At 42.3% G+C, this 20,454-nt stretch overlaps 1 protein-coding gene across 4 annotated transcripts in view; it reads left to right on the top strand.

Annotated features, from left to right (window-relative positions):
* NALCN (sodium leak channel, non-selective) overlaps positions 1-20,454 on the top strand; it is a 930,735-nt gene that overhangs the window by 409,721 nt on the left and 500,560 nt on the right. For all 4 annotated transcript variants that reach the window (XM_077297076.1, XM_077297075.1, XM_077297074.1 and 1 more), the window contains one exon: positions 13,798-13,929. In XM_077297076.1, coding sequence (XP_077153191.1) covers positions 13,798-13,929 — 132 coding nt within the window. The remainder of the gene's footprint in view (positions 1-13,797; positions 13,930-20,454) is intronic.

Below are 20,454 nucleotides of genomic sequence, written 5' to 3'. Positions count from 1 at the left end.
TGAAAAATTGCAAAATTTTCACCAAATTTCCATTTTTTTCACAAATAATCGCAAGTCATATCAAATCAAAGAAATCTTAACACTACCATGAAGTATAATATGTCATGAGAAAACTATGTCAGAATCACCAGGATCCATGGAAGCATTCCAGAGTTATTACCTCATAAAGGGACAGTGGTCATAATTGTAAAAATTGGCCTGGTCATTGACATGCGGACCACCCTTGGGGGTAAAGGGGTTAATATACCCCACAAAATAAAATCATAATAGATAAAAGGAACATGTAAAGTGAATCATTCTGCCCAAACTTGGGGCAGCAAGAATCAGGTACAGATGGCAGATATGTATTGTTAGGGCTGGCGGAACGCACTGAATATATTTATTAGATGAGATAGGTGCGTTCGCAACCCGGGATCCACCGTGCAGGAAAGAACCTGCTGCTAAGTAAGGCGGTGAAGTAAATTAGTATAAACGGACTCTGTTACTTCACAGGGCCCGTAGTAAAGAGAACGCAGTGCCCTGTTAAGCTCACAGGGAACACAGCTACTGAGTTGACCCGACAGTGGTCATGCAGTCCAAACCAAACACGCAGCTCCTCTCCGGTGGAGCCGGAATACTAATGGCTATTAGCCAGCCCTGAATGCACTCATACGAAACTCCTCGCCGGAGGTGCCAGCATTCTAGGGGCTTATTTCAGCCGGGTCCCTGACTGCATACACACAAAACTCCTCGCCGGAGGTGCCAGCATTCTAGGGGCTTATTTCAGCCGGGTCCCTGACCACACACATGACCACACTGGTGCTGAGCTCGTACATATTTGATACTAGCGCATGGCCGTGCGGTCATGAGAGCCTTTTATAGCTGCAGCAACTTCAGGACCTTACTAGAAGGACCAATAGAAGGCTGCCACAGAACTTGATCAGGTACAGGACCTTCCTGGAGGACCAATGGAAGTTGCTGCAGTACCTGAGCATGTGACCCTTGATCTCCATTGAGAGATCTTACTCTGGGCATGCTCAGTGTGTGCAAAGCAGGACTTATTCCCAGAAAAGCCTGCTCACCGCAGACCAGTGCAGGGTACAATAGCAGAGCCTGGAGAGGCAGCAGTAACCCTATGCACAGTGTCAGATTCAGTGAGACCCTGGGACCGACGTCTCCGCTGAGCAGGCTCCACTGCGGCCGATGAAGAATGGGAGACCGCAGCAGACATGGTTCGAGATTCCCCCTGTGCAGCAGTGGGAACTCGACTCCTAACATGTATATTTCAATCTGAAACAATGTACTGTTTTAGAGAAGACATAGTTTAAAAATGAGACAGGAACTGGAAAACAATTATCCGGATGTCTTCCCACTGGTTTCTTCCTCAGCTCAACTAGATTAACAGGTCTTTTGTTATACAGTTAGGTCCAGAAATATTTGGACCGTGACAAAGCTTTGGCATTTTAGCTGTTTACAAAAATATATTCAAGATACAGTTATATAATCAATATGGGTTTAAAGTGCAGACTCTTAGCTTTAATTTGAAGGTAATTCACATCCTAATTGGAGTAAGGGTTAAAAAATCACAGCTCTTTAATATCTAACTGCCTCTTTTTAAAGGAACCAAAAGTAATTGGACAGTTATTTCAAATGCTCTTTAATGTGATGCATGGGTTATTACCTCATTTATCCATCATCAGTTAAGTAGGTAAAATGTCTGGAGCTAATCCAGGTGTGACATTTGTATTTGGAAGCTGTTGCTGTGGGCCTAAAGGTACCGTCACACTAAGCGACGCTGCAGCGATACAGACAATGATGCCGATCGCTGCAGCGTCGCTGTTTGGTTGCTGGGGAGCTGTCACACAGACCGCTCTCCAGCGACCAACGATGCCGAGGTCCCTGGGTAACCAGGGTAAACATCGGGTTGCTAAGCGCAGGGCCGCGCTTAGTAACCCGATATTTACCCTGGTTACCAGTGTAAAATGTAAAAAAACAAACACTACATACTCACCTTCGCGTCCCCCGGCGTCCGCTTCCTGCACTGACTGTGAGTGCCGGCCCTAACAGCAGAGCGGTGACGTCACCGCTGTGCTGTGCTTTCACTTTACGGCCGGCGCTCAGTCAGTGCAGGAAGCGGACGGCGGGGGACGCGAAGGTGAGTATGTACTGTTTGTTTTTTTACATTTTACATTGGTAACCAGGGTAAACATCGGGTTACTAAGCGCGGCCCTGCGCTTAGTAACCCGATATTTACCCTGGTTACCATTGTAAAACATCGCTGGTATCGTTGCTTTTGCTGTCAAACACAACGATACACGGCGATCTGACGACCAAATAAAGTTCTGAACTTTAATCAACGACCAGCGATATCACAGCAGGATCCTGATCGCTGCTGCGTGTCAAACACAACGATATCGCTAGCCAGGACGCTGCAACGTCACGGATCGCTAGCGATATCGTTTAGTGTGAAGGTACCTTAAAACATGCGGTCAAAACAGGTCTCATTGGAAGTGAAACAGACCACTAGGCTAAAAAAAAAAGAAAAAATACATTGGAAAGATAGCAAAGATGTTAGGAGTCGCCAAAGCAACAGTTTGATACATTCTGCAAAACAGTTTGATACATTCTGCAAAACACTAGCTTGGGGACGCGAAAAGGCTTGGATGTCCACAGAAGGCAACAGTGGCGGATGATCGCAGAATACTTTCCATGGTGTAGAAAAACCCCTTCACATCATCCACCCAAGTGAAGAACACTCTCTAAGCATTTCTGCTCAGCTTCAATCAAATGCAGCAAGGATGATTGGACGGAGCTTCAGAATACAGATTAACAATGATCCAAAACATATTGCAAAAGCAACCCAGGAGTTTATTAAGGCAAATAAGCAGAATATTCTGCAATGGCTGAGTCAGTGACCAGATTTTAGTCCCTTTGAGCATACATTTCAAATGCTTAAGACATACATAAGGCAAAGACTCACAAACAAGCAGCAACTGAAGTCAACTGCAGTAAAGGCCTGGCAAAGCATTTTCTGATGGATGTCTTCTTTCTTTTTCAGCCTAATGATGATCTGTTTCACTTACATTGAGAGCTCCTTTGACCGCATGTTGTATGTTCAAAGCAACAGCTTCCAAATACAAATACCACACCTGGAGTCAGTTTCAGACCTTTTATCTGCCCCATTAATGATATATTCATGAGCGAATAGTCCATGAATCACATTAAAAAGCTTCTATCCAATTACTTTTGATCCCTTTAAAAAGAGGCATCTAGATATTAGAAACCTGTACTTTGTAAACCCTTACTCCAATTAGGATGTGAATACCTAATTGAAGCTGAGATTCTGTACTTTAGCCCATATTAATTATAACTGTACCTTGACTATGTTTTGGTAAACAATTTAAATGCTAAAACTTGTCACTGTCCAAATTTTTCTGGCCTAACTGTACGTAGGAAGAGGCATGGCAATCTAGATGGGCCAAATGAGGAGAAGGCTACAGGGTGCCACCCAGACGACTGTTCATCCAGTTCCCAGCCTATTCCCATGCTATGTTTTCTCTGAAATGCCACAACTTTTCAGAGTAAACCCTAGATGTCTGCAGTGAGGGAGCCTGTCCCTGTTTCATGCTGCCAGTAAATCAGGCAGCATGAATCACAGTTGATCAATAAAAACTTGTAGGACAAAATGGTGTAGAAAAGAAATGTGTTAAAGGTAATCTGTCACCTACTTTTTCGTATATAAGCTTCGGCCACTGCCATCAGGGGCTTATCTACAGCTTTCTGTAATGCTGTAGATAAGCCCCCGATGTAACCTGAAAAATAAGTTAGATTATACTCACCTGGGGGGGCGGTCCGGTCCGATGGGCGTCACTGTCCGGGTCCGGCGTCGGCGCCTCCCATCTTCATGCGATGACATCCTCTTCCTTCTGTCGCACGCTCCTGCACAGGCGTACTTTATCTGCCCTGTTGAGGGCAGCGCAAAGTACTGCAGTGAGCAGGTGCTGGGCTTCTCGGACCTTTCCCGGCGCCTGAGCACTGCAGTACTTTGCTCTGCCCACAACAGGGCAGGTAAAATACGCCTGCACAGGAGCTGTGACAGGAAGCGAGGAAGAGGACGTCATCGCATGAAGATGGGAGGCCCCGGACCGGACCGCGACGCCCATCGGACCAGACCGCACCGGACCGCCCCCCAAGGTGAGTATAATCTAACTTGTTTTTCTTATCTTTCAGTTTACATCGGGGGCTTATCTACAACATTACAGAATGCTGCAGATAAGCCCCTGATGGCGGTGGCCGAAGCTTATACACGAAAAAGTAGGAGACAGATTCCCTTTAAACAAATATGCTAATGTACAATTAAAAATTATATTCTGGGACTGTGTTAGCCAGAAAAATGTATATAAATACTTTATGCCAAAAAAGACAAAAGTGTTCTAGGCGTGATAGGAGTTAGACTATTATTGGCTAGCCAGAAAAATTAAATTTGCAAGCTCTCAGAATACAGAGGCCCTATCAAGTTTATAAAGGTATAACTCCTAGAATACTTTTGTCTTTTTGGGCATAAACCCATTTCCTAAGAAATATGTCAAAATTGCAAGAATGGCCTGCTGATTTCTGTACGAAAATTAAATGAAACCACGGATTGTAGAGCAGTCATATGACTTCTTGGTTACCATTTTAGTTACTTTCATGTAATTTATACATTTCTTTTCTCAGTGATAAACGTTATTGCTATAACAGAAGCGTGTAACAGGTATCACTATATAAAGGTTAATAGAGTCTACGTTAAAGATAAGGTACTGACAGGATAATAATGATAATAATCTTTACTATAGAGCACAAACATATCCTGCAGGCTGCAGCAGTTTGCAATTCAGCGAGTGCATGTACAAACAATATTATATTACAAAGTATTACATTATTCAGTAATTCAAATAAAAGAAGTGAGGTCACTGCTCAAAAGAGCTCATAATCTATAACAAAAAAGGGTTTTACATACAGGAGTCAAAATGTGCTTATATGGTGTAAACCTGCCATCTTAGAGGCAGGAGACAGAGGTTCAGAAATCAGAGACTGTTAGGCCACTTTCACACATCCGTCGGTACGGGGCCGTCGCAAACCGTCGGCCCGACGTACCGACGGACGTTGTGCTAAATTTAGCACAACGTGAGCAACGGATGCAGTTTTACAACGCATCCGCTGCCCATTGTGATGAGCGGGGAGGAGGGGGCGGAGTTTCAGCCGCACATGCGCGGTCGAAAATGGCAGACACGTCGCACAAAAAAAGTTACATTGAATTTTTTTTTGTGCGTCGCGTCCGACAAAACACGACGGATCCATCGCACGATGGATGCGACGTGTGCCCATCCGTCACGATCCGTCGCTAATACAAGTCTTTGGGCAAAAAACGCATTCTGCAAGCACTTTTGCAGGATCGTTTTTTTTGCCCATAACGACGGATTGCGACGGAGGACAAAAGACGGAAGTGTGAAAGTAGCCTTAGTAGTGAAAGTAGTGTTGAAAAGACGGATCCTGTGCAGATTGTAAAAAACAGATGCAGTGGATCCTCTTTTTTGACGCATCCGTCGATGCAGCAGCTGCAGGAAAAATGGGTTAAATTAAAGGAATAGAAATCCTTCCAGGCATGCTCAGTGTAAAAACACGGAATCTGTTGCTGGATTCCGTCATTTGCTGGACAGCAACGGAACCTGCGCCCATAGGCTTCCATTCTAGCCAACGACGGATGCCGCAGGATCCGTCGCTGTACGTTTTTTCGACGCAGACAAAAAACGTAAGGCTACTTTCACACTTCCGTCTTTTCAGATCCGCTGCAATGCGTCGTTTTGGGAAACAAACGGATCCTGCAAATGTGCCCGCAGGATGTTTTTTTCCCGTAGACCTCTATTAGCGACGGATCGCGACGGATGGCCACACGTCGCATCCTTCTTGCGACGGATCCGTCGTGTTTTGGCAGACCGTCTGGAAAAAACATTCAATGTAACGTCGCACGACAGATGCGACGTGTGGCCATCCGTCGCAATCCGTCGCTTATACAAGTCTATGGGAAAAAAACGGATCCTGCGGGCACATTTGGAGGATCCTTTTTTTCCCAAAACGACGCATTGCAACGGATCTGAAAAGATGGAAGTGTGAAAGTAGCCTTAGTCTTTTGGAGCAATTTGGTTTCTCAGTACTGCACACCTATGATATTTAACTATTATACAGTTCAGTTCAGTGAGTGATTCTTAGGTCTGAAGTTATGAGCTACAATGCTAATCCAAAAAATCACATGAAGCACATAATTTATCCAAACTGTTCATGTTTTAATTGTGTTTAAAACCTTAAAATCAGATAATTAATATTAATTAAGAAGCAAAACAACACCTGTTAGTGTATTATGTTCATGCTTTTGCAAATCCTAATTAGTATTAAAACCATCAACAAGGAAATATGCAGGTATACAGTGACAAATGGCACCTTTGAAAATGTAGTTTCAACTTCCAGCTCTAAAGCTTGTTAAGTAGCCATTAAATTATGATAAATACTTATTTGTAATTCATATCAGAAAATGACAATTTTTGTATATAGAAGAGAAGAAGCAAAAGCCAAAATTAAAGTGCACATAATATGCCACACATCACAAAATAGTCCAATAGCCTTCCAATTCTACCCCGATAATTGCTGTTCATGAGCTAAGGGTCAGGCAGTTTGACTTTAAATACCGGAACCAGTTTTTCTCCAGTTATCTCCAGTGCACAATGTTATTAAGAAGTTTGCCAAGCATGGTACTGTCAAGAACCTCCCTGGACATGGGGGAAAGAGGAAAATTTACAAGAGATGTCTTGGAAGGTTAGTGCGAATGGTAGTAAATTCACCATGTCAAACATCCAAAGACCTGATGGCCAACCTAGAACAGTCTTGGGTCATGGTTTCAACAAGTACCATACTCTGCACACTAAACCAAGCAGAGGTTTATGGTCGAAGAAAATACATAAAAAGGAATGACTGATCTTTGTTAAAAAGTACCTTGACAAACCACAATCCTTCTGGGAAAAGATGACAGATGAACCGAAAATAGAGCTTATTGGCAATTAAAAGCAACAGTTTGTTTACAGATGGTACAATGAAGCTTATATGAAAAAGAACACCCTACCAACAGTTAAGCATGGTGGAAGATCCATAATGCTGTGGGGTTGCTTTGCTTGTCTCGTATTGGAGGCCGTGACTGTATCACAGGAATCATGAAATCAGTGAATTATCAAGAGATTTTAGAGCAAAATGTCCTACCCAGTGTAAGAAAACTTGGTTTGAGTCAAATGGGTCCTCCAGCAAAACAACGACTGGAAGCACACATCTAAAAGTACACAGGAATGGTTGAAAAAATAATGGACTGTTTTAAAATAGCCAGCAATGAGTCTTGACCTCAATCCCATTGAAAATCTTTGGGGTGAGCTGAAATCTGCCATTGGGAAAAAGAACCCTGCAAACATTCAAGATCTTGAGCAAACTACGAAGGAAGAGTGGGACAAAATACCAGCTGAGAAGTGCATAATGCCTATTGATGCCTACAAGAAACGTTTGTAGGCTTTCATCAATGCTAAAGGGTGTGCAACCAAGTATTAATTAGGGGTGCTTTTATTGCTGCACATGCTGGTCATTCTGTTCATTCTGTTTCTTCTTTGAAAATGCAACATAATCAGTTGAAAAACAATGTTTTTTGTTGTATTACTTTGGACCACTAATTAATAATCATAAGGATATAACTTTGGTATATTTCCATTTTTTTCTGAAGATATTGAACAGTCTATGAATAAAGAAGGGGTGCCAATAATGGTGAACAGCACTGTATGCTTACTTGGTAAGGCAAGCATTTAATAGTTTGGTTTCTGTTGTTTCCAAGTGATTTCTAATATTTTTTTAACAACTCACAAATTCTAAGTTCTTAGAAGTCAATAAGAACCACGTAAGTAGAATGGCTTGTTATGTGATTACCGTATATACTCGAGTATAAGCCGAGATTTTCAGCCTATTTTTTTAGGCTGAAAGTGGCCTTCTGGGCTTATACTCGAGTCATTGTCCCAGGGGGTTGGCGGGGAGGGGGAGCGAAAGGAGTGACGGCTGTCACATCATACTCGCCCCCTAATGGCATGGTCTCTGCTTCTCAGATGGTCTCCAGCGCCAGCAGCTCTTCCTGTGTTCAGGGGTCACGTGGTACCGCTCATTTAAGTAATGAATATGGACGCGACTCCACTCCCAAAGGCGCGGAGCGAATATTCATTCCTTTAATGAGCAGTACCATGTGACCGCTCACCACTGGAAGGAGCTGCAGGCCCCAGAACGAAGCAGGGAAGTGCAGAGACCACACCAGGAGGGTGAGTATAACGGGGGGAGGGTGAGCCATGCAATATTCACCTCTCTCCGTTCCACCACCGCACTGTATCTTCCACGTCCTCTGGCTGTGACGTTCAGGTCAGAAGGTGTGATGACTTGTTTAGTGTGCGCCCTCTGCATGAACAGTCACTGCAGAGACCCAGAAGACACAGCGGCGTGCGGCGGTGGAATGGGAACAGGTGAATATCACAAGTGCCGGGGGCCTGAGCCAGCGGTGACTCCGACACCTGACCCCCATAGCGCACCGTGTGTCCACCTGCTCAGGACACTGGCACTCGGCCAAGTGATTGTCATTTTTTTTATTTTTAATCGCAGCAGCAGCAGCATACTGGGCATATTCTATGGAGCATCTTATGGGGCTATCAACATTTATGGAGCAGCATATGGGGCATATTCTATGGAGCATCTTATGGGGACATTATTAACCTTTGTGCAGCATTATATGGGGCATATTATTCTATGGAGCATCTTATGGGGCCATCAACCTTTATGGAGCAGCATATGAGGCATATTATTTTATGGAGCATCTTATGGGGCCATCAACTTTTATGGAGCATTATATGGGACATATTATTCTATGGAGCCTCTTATGGGGCCATTATTAACCTTTGTGCAGCATTATATGGGGCATATTTTTTGTATGGACATCTTATGGGGCCCATCATGAACTTTATGGAGCATTTTATGGGCCGTATTTTGTATGGAACATCTTATGGGGCCCATCATGAACTTTATGGAGCATTATATGGGGCTCCTGATTCAATATGGATATTCAAAAACATTTAACCTACTGATGTCTCAATTAATTTTACTTTTATTTATTAGTATCTATTTTTATTTTTGAAATGTACCAGTAGCTGCTGCATTTCCCACCCTAGGCTTATACTTGAGTCAATAAGTTTTCCCATTTTTTTGTGGCAAAATTAGGGGTCTCGGCTTATACTTGGGTCGGCTTATACTCGAGTATATACTTTAGCTAAAAGTTTCATGTGAAAAGTATATGGTACTCCTGTATATATAATGGCAGCAGTAACCTACATTTAGCAGAAGACTTCATCCACTATAAGTTCATGCTCAAAACCTATAACTCTGCCCTTTATCTGGCCAAACAATCCTACTTCACCACCCTCATCAACTCACTATCCAACAACCCAAAACGACTTTTTGAAACCTTAAACTCCCTCCTGAAACCTAAAGTACAGGCCCCCATCACCAATCTCAGTGGTGAGGATCTGGCCACTTCCTAGAAAAAATCAACCACATCCATCAGGATATCTCAGCCCAATCTCCTCAGTGCCTGTATCCCCTTCCCTGCCGCACCTCAAGCTTACTAGACATCTTTGAGCCTGTCTCAGAAGAAGAAGTTTCCAAGCTCCTCACTTCTGCTCGGCCTACAACCTGCAACAGTGACCCCATTCCTTCACCTCTCCTGCAGTATCTCTCACCAGTGGTCACCACTCACCTGACTAAAATATTTAACCTCTCTCTTTCTTCAGGTATCTTTCCCTCCTCATTTAAACATGCCATCAGAACCCCTTTACTTAAAAAGCCATCCCTGGACCAGAACTGCACTGCTAACTACAGACCTGTCTCTAACCTTTCCTTCATCTCTAAACTCCTGGAACGCTTGGTCCACACCCGTCTAATCCGCTATCTCTCGGATAACTCTCTTCTCGACCCCTTACAATCTGGTTTCCGCTCTTTACACTCCACTGAAACTGCCCTCACTAAAGTCTCTAATGATCTAATAACAGCTACTGTAAATCCAAAGGTCATTGCTCTCTGCTGATTCTCCTGGATCTCTCTGCCGCATTTGACACTGTGGATCACCAGCTCCTTCTCACTATGCTCCGCTCCATAGGCCTCAAGGAAACAGCCCTCTCCTGGTTCTCCTCCTACCTCTCTGACCGCTCCTTCACTGTATCCTTTGCCGGCTCCTCTTCCTCTCCTCGTCCCCTTACTATCGGGGTTCCGCAGGGCTCAGTCCTAGGCCCCCTCCTCTTCTCTCTATACACGGCCCCTATTGGACAAACAATCAGCAGATTTGGGTTCCAGTATCATCTCTATGCTGATGACACCCAATTATACACTTCTTCCCCTGTCATCACCCCTACCCTAATTCAAAATACCAAGGATTGTCTGTCTGCTGTCTCTAACATCATGTCCTCCCTCTATCTGAAACTAAATCTCTCCAAAACGGAACTTCTTGTGTTTCTCCCTTCTACTAACCTCACTCTTCCCAACATCGAAATTACCCTGGAGGGTTCAACCATAACTCCCAAGCAGCATGCCCGCTGTCTTGGGGTCATATTCGACACCGAACTTTCCTTTACTCCCTATATCCGATCGCTCACTCGCTCTTGTCCCCTGCATCTTAAAAACATCTCCAGAATCCGACCTTTTCTCATCTTTGAAACTGCTAAGACTCTTACTGTCGCTCTTATTCATTCTCGTCTGGACTACTGCAACTCTCTTCTGATCGGTCTCCCTCTTACCAAACTTTCTCCTCTCCAATCCATCTTGAATGCGGCAGCCAGGGTCATATTTTTGTCCAACCGCTTCACCGATGCCTCCATCTTGTGCCAGTCATTACACTGGCTACCCATTCGCTACAGGGTCCAGTATAAACTCATGTCTCTCACCCACAAAGCCCTCCACAGTTCTGCACCGCCTTATATCTCCTCTCTCATCTCTGTCTATCGCTCTACACGTGCCCTCCGTTCTACAAATGACCTAAGGCTAACATCCCCCGTAATCCGAACCTCGCACCTCCGTCTCCAAGACTTCTCTCGTGCTGCGCCAGCTCTCAGGAATGCACTTCCCCAGACGATCAGACTGATACCTAGCCCCGACCAATTCAAGCGCGCTTTAAAAACCCATCTCTTCAAACAAGCCTACCACATCAACTACTCAGTAAACTAACTTTGCCCTGTTCCCTCCTTCCAAATATTATTCTAAATCTGCACCCTACTATTCATCTGTCTCCACGCCCTCCATGCACACGATAACTGCACTTGATACTATTGCACTTAAACACACGGGCTGATGACTGGATCATGCAGCTTTATATGAAAATCCCTATTTATTATAATTGCCCGACCTGAAATAACAAGCACTTTTCACCTATTGTGTCCCCCCCATTTCCTTGTAGATTGTAAGCTTGTGAGCAGGGACCTCACTCCTAATGTCACTGTTTAAATTGTCTTAACTTGTATTGAATTTGTCTGTACATGTCCTCGCTTAATTGTAAAGTGCTGCGGAATATGTTGGCACTATATAAATAAAAATTATTATTATTATTATTATTGATCATTACCCTTAATAGTTCCTCTGCATTTAAGTGTACTGTATATACAATGCTTTCAAGACATACAGAAATGTCAACAAATTACAGATGAAGGAGATAACACATGACAATATAAAAACTAACTGAACCCAGATACATATCAGTCAGTCCTTCATACTAGAAGTCCAAAGAAAGTCCAAGTCCTTCGTTTACTAATAAAGCAAATTGTAATATATTTGGATAAAGAAACCCTGCAACAATATAAAGATTGATGTCTTTCATATAATGATATGTAATAAGTTATTGCAAAAAGGTCATTGTAGCAAAATATAAGTAAATTGAAAATAATAATAATAAGGCCGGAGTCACACACTAGTCTGTAATACGGACGAGTGCTATGCGATAAAAAATCGCATAGAACTCTGACCAATGTTAATCTATGGGGCAGCTCCTATCATGCGTTTTTTTCCTCGTCCGTATTACGCTTGCGAGTGAAATCGCAGCATGATGCGATAGTCCGTGTATCTCAGCTGAGAAACGCCAATGCAAGTCTATGGGGGCGAGAAAAAAACGCACAGCACACGGACCATGCGTGTGACTTGCGAGAAATTCTCAGGCATTGGGCAGGTGACTGGAATGGCTCAGCCATTATTTGCTCATTTTGCAAGTGTGTGAGAAAATCTCAACACAATGATGAGAAAAAGAAGCATCCTGGCATTGCACACGGATAAGATACGGATCACCATATGGAGAACATTTGTGTGATTCTCCGCAGACAAAATCGGACACATTTTTTATACATTGTGTGTGACTCCAGCCTAATAATAATAGAAAAATGAGTTGTAAGTCTTGGTTCAACATTTAGTTGTCAAAAATGTCAACTTGTCCAAATTTGTGTGTTACTTATGTATTTACGAACATTTCCTGAAGCTTTGTTCATGTCAGATGCATTTTTTTAGGTTATTTTGTCCTTTAAATCACACTCTGTGTGAGTCATTGTTAATCTTTCTTTTTTTGCACAATCTGGGTCAGTGGGTTGGATGAGATGTAACCTTAGATGCAGTAAGTTAACCATTAAAAGGTATCAACCACTGAGGACTCTCAATTCTAAATATTATTCTATCTTAGCAATGTAAACTCACATTTGTTCATTCTACTATGTGTGAACTCTCAGGCTTCTACCTTCCAGGAATGTTAGCTAGGAACCATTTTACTTATCGTCACAAGTCAGTGACACTAGTTATGCTCTGAGCCTTTTTCCTATACCTGTAACTGAACTGACAACACTAGTAGGATGGACTAGCACTAGTAATGTCTATCTCTACCTGTATTATATTAACATTAGGATGCCTCTGACATTGACATATGTGGAATTCATGCTGCATCAGCATCTCTATATCCAGAATCATATCCGATATGAAATGTTTTCTTATGTGCAAATGTAAAAATGTCATACGCTATACAGTACAAACAAGTATTACTAATAATAATAATCTTTATTTTTATATAACGCTAACATATTCCGAAACGCTTTACAGTTTGCACACATTATCATCACTGTCCCCGATGGGGCTCACAATCTAATTTCCCTATCAGTATGTCTTTGGAATGTGGGAGGAAACCGGAGAACCCGGAGGAAGCCCACGCAAACACGGGGAGAACATACAAACTCCTTGCAGATGTTGTCCTTGGTGGGATTTGAACCCAGGACTCCAGCCCTACAAGGCTGCAGTGTTAACTACTGAGACAGTATTGTCATTAATGTGCTATATGTAATACATTGCCCTTTAATGTCAAGCGGAAAATGCTTTGCTTCATCCTGTGTGGAGTTAACAATGGTTTTACTCTGAGAAAATGATCAATTTAATTCTCTTCCCCATTAAACCTGTCCTTTCCTCTTACACAAGCATGCTTGATGTACAGTTAAAAGCCATGCTGATTGCAATTTGCATGAATACCATATACCATTTGTAAAATTACTGCCGATTGTTACATATTTATAACCAGAAACCTCTCTTCATTTATGGCATACCAGCAAAATGTGATCATTCCTTTTATGAGATAAATGTATGGGAGGAAATGTAGAATCCGATAGGTACTCCTGAGTAATGTTTCCATGTCTTGTGTTTGTCCATGTGCAGAAAATGATGAGATCGTCCATTTTCCACATGTTTATACTAAGTATGGTCGCAGTGGATGTAATTGTCGCTGCCAGCAACTACTACAAAGGGGACAACTTTAAAAGACAATACGATGAGTTCTATCTTGCTGAGGTGGGTATGCAAATTTCAATTTCTTGTAGTTATGTAGTTACCATTCAATATACTGTAACTAATTCCTTCTGGATATTGAGCAACATATTCCCAACAAGTTCAAATTCTTTAGTCTGACAATGAATAAAGGCTGTCAGCCAATAATCCGGAAGCTAGATTCCTGCTCGAAAATGTCAGTGGTAATGAGCTGATGCTTGAGTGCAACCTCTGTAGGCAATCCATGATGGTTGCTAAGCTGCTTATTATCATCAAGAGTGCAACCGACAGGAACACTTATATAACATTTTTTTAAATGGCACATCTTCTATGAACATGGTTATATTAAACATAATTAGTAGAGAACCTCATTTTATTGCCTGATTTCTTTCAAAGATTTGTCACCACATAACTACTTCATACATGAACGTTATCTATGTGACGTGGATGCTTTTCCCTATATAATAGTCATTTAAATCTGCCTAAAACTATGTCTTGTTTTTATGTACAACAACATCGAAAAATTAAGAAAAGCATATCATAACAGCTGTACCAAAACCTGTCAGATGACAAATGCACTAGCATTGATTTTATGTAACCTAATTTAGTTTCCTGTACCCAGAATGTTTAAAGGGGTATTCTCAAGTTATTAAAATGCTTTAATTACTTAGGCACCATGAAGATAAGCAAGTTTACAAATGACTTGCTTTTTTATCTGTTGTAATTTTGCTGCAATGAGAGCTTTTATGTTTCTAAGTGTACAGCTTGTTTCCATGGAGTTCAGCCATTCGTGCTTACCCAGACTCTACCCAGCAGTGTGCAGTAGCTACATTCCAGGAAAGGAGTTAACTCTTACTACCCTAGCCAATCTCTCCAACTCATTGATTTCTATAGTGCAGTTAGCTGGTCACCTCCCTCTTCATCCCTCTCAACTACTGTTATAAGTCTTTTAAATTCACCAGTCCGGAGTATCCACTTCTACCAGAACAGGTTTCTTAATCAGGGTTGGCTCTTGCTGTCCTGAGTACTGCACTTGTTCAAATGCCCTGTTTTCTCTATGTGTATACAGTGATAGCAGTGTACACTCCGGAATAAACCACTGGTAGCTGAATGTGTTACAGCAGAACTTGTGCTGAGCTTTATAGCTCTACTAGAACTACAGTTCTGCTACTCACCACAAGGAGGAGAGCCAACCCTGCCAGAAACCAGGAAGTGAGGAGATTGGAAAGCTGTGAGCATCTCAAGAGACAACTTAAGAATACTCCTTTAACAAAGAAGTGATGAAAAAACAGTTTGATCTTATAACTGTTATAAAATGCTAATATGATAGAGTTAATATTATTAAAGATCTTTAATGGGAATATATCATATATATCTGCACCAATCACAGACAATGCTGAGAACATGCAATGGATTAATTCCAGACTGAAATTTCCACCTGTGTGTGTGTCTGTTGTAAAGCTTATATTTGCTGTTAACAGCAGCTCCCCCCAAATTTGTTTTGAAAATGTCTGGTTGTGTATATATATATATATATATATATATATATATATATATATATATACATATATATATATATACATATATATATATATATATATATATATACTGTATATATATATATATATATATATATATATATACTGCTCAAAAAAATAAAGGGAACACTAAAATCCCACATCCTAGATATCACTGAATTAAATATTTCAGTTGTAAATCTTTATTCATTACATAGTGGAGTGTGTTGAGAACAATAAAACCTAAAAATTCAGCGTAAATCACAACTAATATCCCACGGAGGTCTGGAGTTGGAATGATGCTCAAAATCAAAGTGGAAAATGAAGTTACAGGCTGATCCAACTTCAGTTGAAATACCTCAAGACATGGAAATGATGCTGAGTAGTGTGTGTGGCCTTCATGTGCTTGTATGACCACACTACAATGCCTGCGAATGCTCCTGATGAGGCTGTAGATGGTCTCCTGAGGGATCTCCTCCCAGACCTGGACTAAAGCATCCGCCAACTCCTGGGCAGTCTGTGGTGCAACGTGATGTTGGTGGATGGTTCGAGAAATGATGTCCCAGATGTGTTCAATCGGATTCAGGTCTGGGGAAAGTGTTATGATCCGGTGACCTTGGAGCCGCATGAAACTTTCTCTGGAGTAGGTGGAAACTATACTGACCGCAGATCCTGAACTAACACCGCAACTAGAAGTAGCCGTGGGGTGTGCCTAACAAACCCTAGACACCTCGACACAGCCGGAGGACTAAATACCCCTATAGATGGAAATAGGAATACTACCTTGCCTCAGAGCAGAACCCCAAAGGATAGGCAGCCCCCACAAATATTGACTGTGAGTAGGAGAAGAAAAGACACACGCAGGCAGAAAACAAGATTTAGCAAAAGAGGCCACTCTAGCTAAATAGGAAAGGATAGGACAGAATACTAGGCAGTCAGTATTAAAACCCTTCAAAAAATATCCACAGCAGATAATACAAAAAATTCCACAATCTAACTAAAGACGTGGAATGAATATCTGCAACCCCAGAGAATCCAACAAGACTGAGAAAATACTGACACAATCTAAGCTGAACAAGAAAACACAAAAGAATAGCACTGAATCATGAAGCACACAGCATGTGTGCCACAGAAAAAAAACCAGACACTTATCTTTGCTGATTTGGCAGAAAGGCAGGAGGAACCAGGCAGAGGTCCAACACCTCCCAACAACAATTGACAACTGGCAAGGACTAATGGATCCTGCACACCTAAATACCCCAGTCAGAACTGCAATCAGCAGAAACACCTGACCAGGACTGCAACTCAGGGACAACTGCATTACCATCTACCACCACCGGAGGGAACCCAAAAGCAGAATTCACAACAGGAAAGGGCGGGCCAGTCCATAGCTTCAATGCCTTCATCTTGCAGGAACTGCTGACACTCCCCAGCCACATGAGGTCTGGCATTGTGTTGCATTAGGAGGAACCCAGGGCCAACCGCACCAGCATATGGTCTCACAAGGGGTCTGAGGACCTCATCTCGGTTCTTAATGGCAGTCAGGCTACCACTGGCGAGCACATGGAGGGTGTGCGGCCCTCTAAAGAAATGCCACCCCACACCATTACTGACCCACTGCCAAATCGATCATGCTGATGGATCTTGCAGTCAGCAGATCGCTCTCCACGGCATCTCCAGACTCTCACATCTGTCACATGTGCTCAGTGTGGACCTGTTTTCATCTGTAAAAAGCACAGGGCGCCAGTGGCGAATTTGCCAATCCTGGTGTTCTGTGGCAAATGCCAAGCGTCCTGCACGCTGTTAGGCTGTGAGCCCAACCCTCACCTGTGGACGTTGGGCACTCAGACCATCCTCATAGAGTCAGTTTCTTATTGTTTGTGCAGACACATGCACATTTGTGGCCTGCTGGAGGTCATTTTGCAGGGCCCTGGCAATGCTCTTCCTGTTCCTCCTGGCACAAAGGCTGAGGTAGCGGTCCTGCTGCTGGGCTGTTGCCCTCCTACGGCCCCCTCCACATGTCCTGGTGAACTGTCCTGTCTTCTGGTAGCGCCTCCAGCCTCTGGACACTACGCTGACAGACACAGCACACCTTCTTGCCACAGCTCTCATTGATGTGCCATCCTGGATGGGCTGCACTACCTGAGCCACTTGTGTGCTTCCACGAGTGTGAAAACACAGCCAACATTTAAAAGTGACCAAAACATCAGCCAGAAAGCATTGGTACTGAGATGTGGTCTGTGGTCCCCACCTCCAGAACCACTCTTTTATTGAGTGTGTCTTGATCATTGCCAATAATTTCCATCTGTTGTCTGTTCCATATGCACAACAGCATGTGAAATTGATTGTCAAACAGTGTTGCTTCCTAAGTGGACAGTTTGATTTCACGGAAGTTTGATTTACTTGGACTTATATTCTGTTGTTTAAGTGTTCCCTTTAATTTTTTGAGCAGTGCACTGTGTATATACACACACATATATATATATATATATATATATATATATATATATATATATATATATATATATATATATATATATGTCAATTGCATAGTCAATTGTTGGTGCAGAGAGGGGGAGTTGTGTCAGGTCAATCACCTTTTCAGTAGGGGATAATGTATTATCTGTCATCAGCTTTATAATGGAGATTTTACATTTTATTGTAATACCACCTGAAATAATAATGATATTACTGCAGAAAAATAATCAAGATGTCAGGATTTTTTACTATTTATTTAAATAAATAAAATCACCAAAATTCTTCTAAAAATAGGTTTAAAAAATACTTGATTTTCAAAATTGATTTTGTAATCATACATTCCTTTCAAAACATTATGCATAGGTTACACTTTAGCTCTCCAACCTCTTTAATTGTATTGGACAATTGTACGAGAAATAACTCTGAATCAACCTTACCAGAACACAAAGTGATCAGTCTGTAGCAGATTGCGGTTGCATTTAGAAACAATTTGTGACAATGGAGAAGTCAGTCATATCACCATGAAGACTACTCCCAGCCACCATTTGTATCTGCAGGGTTTGCTGCTCAGACATATTTGACTACTTACTTTTCCAACACTCATCTCCACTCTCTCCTAACAAAAGTCCAAAAGTGAAGCTACAATTTGTGACTATATTTAAACATAATCTGTCAGTAGGATTAACCCTTCTAAACCGCCTATATGCGGACACAGATCATAGGTCAATAAAATGTTACCTTGATATCTACGAGCAGATGTCTAAGGCTACTTTCACACTAGCGTTGTGCACTGCACGTCGCTATGCGTCGTTTTGTAGGAAAAACGCATCCTGCAAAAGTGCTTGCAGGATGCGTTTTTTCTCCATTGACTTGCATTAGCGACGCAGTGCGATGCATTGCCACACGTCGCAACCGTCGTGCGACGGTTGCGTCGTGTTGCGTCGGACCGTCGCCACCAAAAAACGTTGCTTGTAACGTTTTTTGGTGCATCGTTCCCGTCTTTTCCGACCGCGCATGCGCGGCCGGAACTCCGCTCCCGCCTCCCCACACCTCACAATGGAGCAGCAGATGCATTGAAAAACAGCATCCGCTGCCCCCGTTGTGCGGCGCATTCACTGCTAGCGTCGGTACGTCGCAACGACGCAATTCGTCGTGCGTCGTCGGCCGCTAGTGTGAAAGTAGCCTTATTCTAGAGAAGTTCAAATTTGTATTAATATGTAATTGAGCTTTTATCATCTACTAGCTGAAGAGCCCGGCGTTGCCTGGGCATAGTAAATATCTGTGGTTAGTTATAGCACCTCACTTCTCTTATTTTCCCATCACGCCTCTCATTTTCACCATCACATCTTTCATTTTCCCCCTCACATCTCTCATTTTCCCCCTCACTCCTCTTATTTTCCCCCTCACTCCTCTCATTCCCCCCTAACACTTGTCATTTCGACCTCACATCTGTCATTTTCCGATCACTCCACTATTTTCCCTCACTCCTCTCATTTTGCACTCACACCTTTTCATTTTCACCTCACACCTCTCATTTTCACCTCAGTATATACATGTTTGTCATCTCCCTTATATATAGTATACTCCTGTATGTCATCTCCTGTATATAGTATATACCTGTATGTCATCTCCCCTGTATATAGTATATACCTGCTGTGTGTCATCTCCCCTGTATATAGTATATACCTGTATGTCATCTCCTCCTATATATAGTATATACCTGTATGTAATCTCCTCCTGTATATAGTATATACCTGTGTGTCATCTCACCTATATATAGTATATATCTGTGTGTCATCTCCTCCTGTATATAGTATATACCCGTATGTCATCTCCTCCTATACATAGCATATACCTGTATGTCATCTCCTCCTGTATATACTATATACCTGTAAGTAATCTGCTCCTGTATATAGTATATACCTGTGTGTCATCTCCTCCTGTATATAGTATATACCTGTATGTCATCTCCTGCTGTATGTAGTATGTACCTGTATGTCATCTCCTCTATATAGTATATACCTGTGTGTCATCTCTCTTGTATATAGTATATACCTGTAGGTAATCTGCTCCTGTATATAGTATATACCTGTGTGTCATCTCCTCCTGTATATAGTATATACCTGTATGTCATCTCCTCCTGTATGTAGTATGTACCTGTATGTCATCTCCTCCTCTATATAGTATATACCTGTGTGTCATCTCTCCTGTATATAGTATATATATGTGTGTCATCTACACCTGTATATAGTATATACCTGTGTGTCATCTCCCCTGTAAATAGTATATACCTGTGTGTCCTCTCCTCCTGTATATAGTATATATCTGTGTGTCATCTCCTCCTGTATTAGACCTCGTTCACACGTTATTTGGTCAGTATTTTTACCTCAGTACTTGTAAGCTAAATTGGCAGCCTGATAAATCCCCACCCAACAGGAAGCCCTCCCCCTGGCAGTATATATTAGCTCACACATACACATAATAGACTGGTCATGTGACTGACAGCTGCCGGATTCCTATATGGTACATTTGTTGCTCTTGTAGTTTGTCTGCT

This window comes from Ranitomeya variabilis, chromosome 3 (assembly GCF_051348905.1).
Source record: "Ranitomeya variabilis isolate aRanVar5 chromosome 3, aRanVar5.hap1, whole genome shotgun sequence".
NCBI lineage: Eukaryota > Metazoa > Chordata > Amphibia > Anura > Dendrobatidae > Ranitomeya > Ranitomeya variabilis.
Note: the sequence above shows the minus strand (reverse complement) of the source record. Positions and strands in the feature narration are given on the sequence as shown.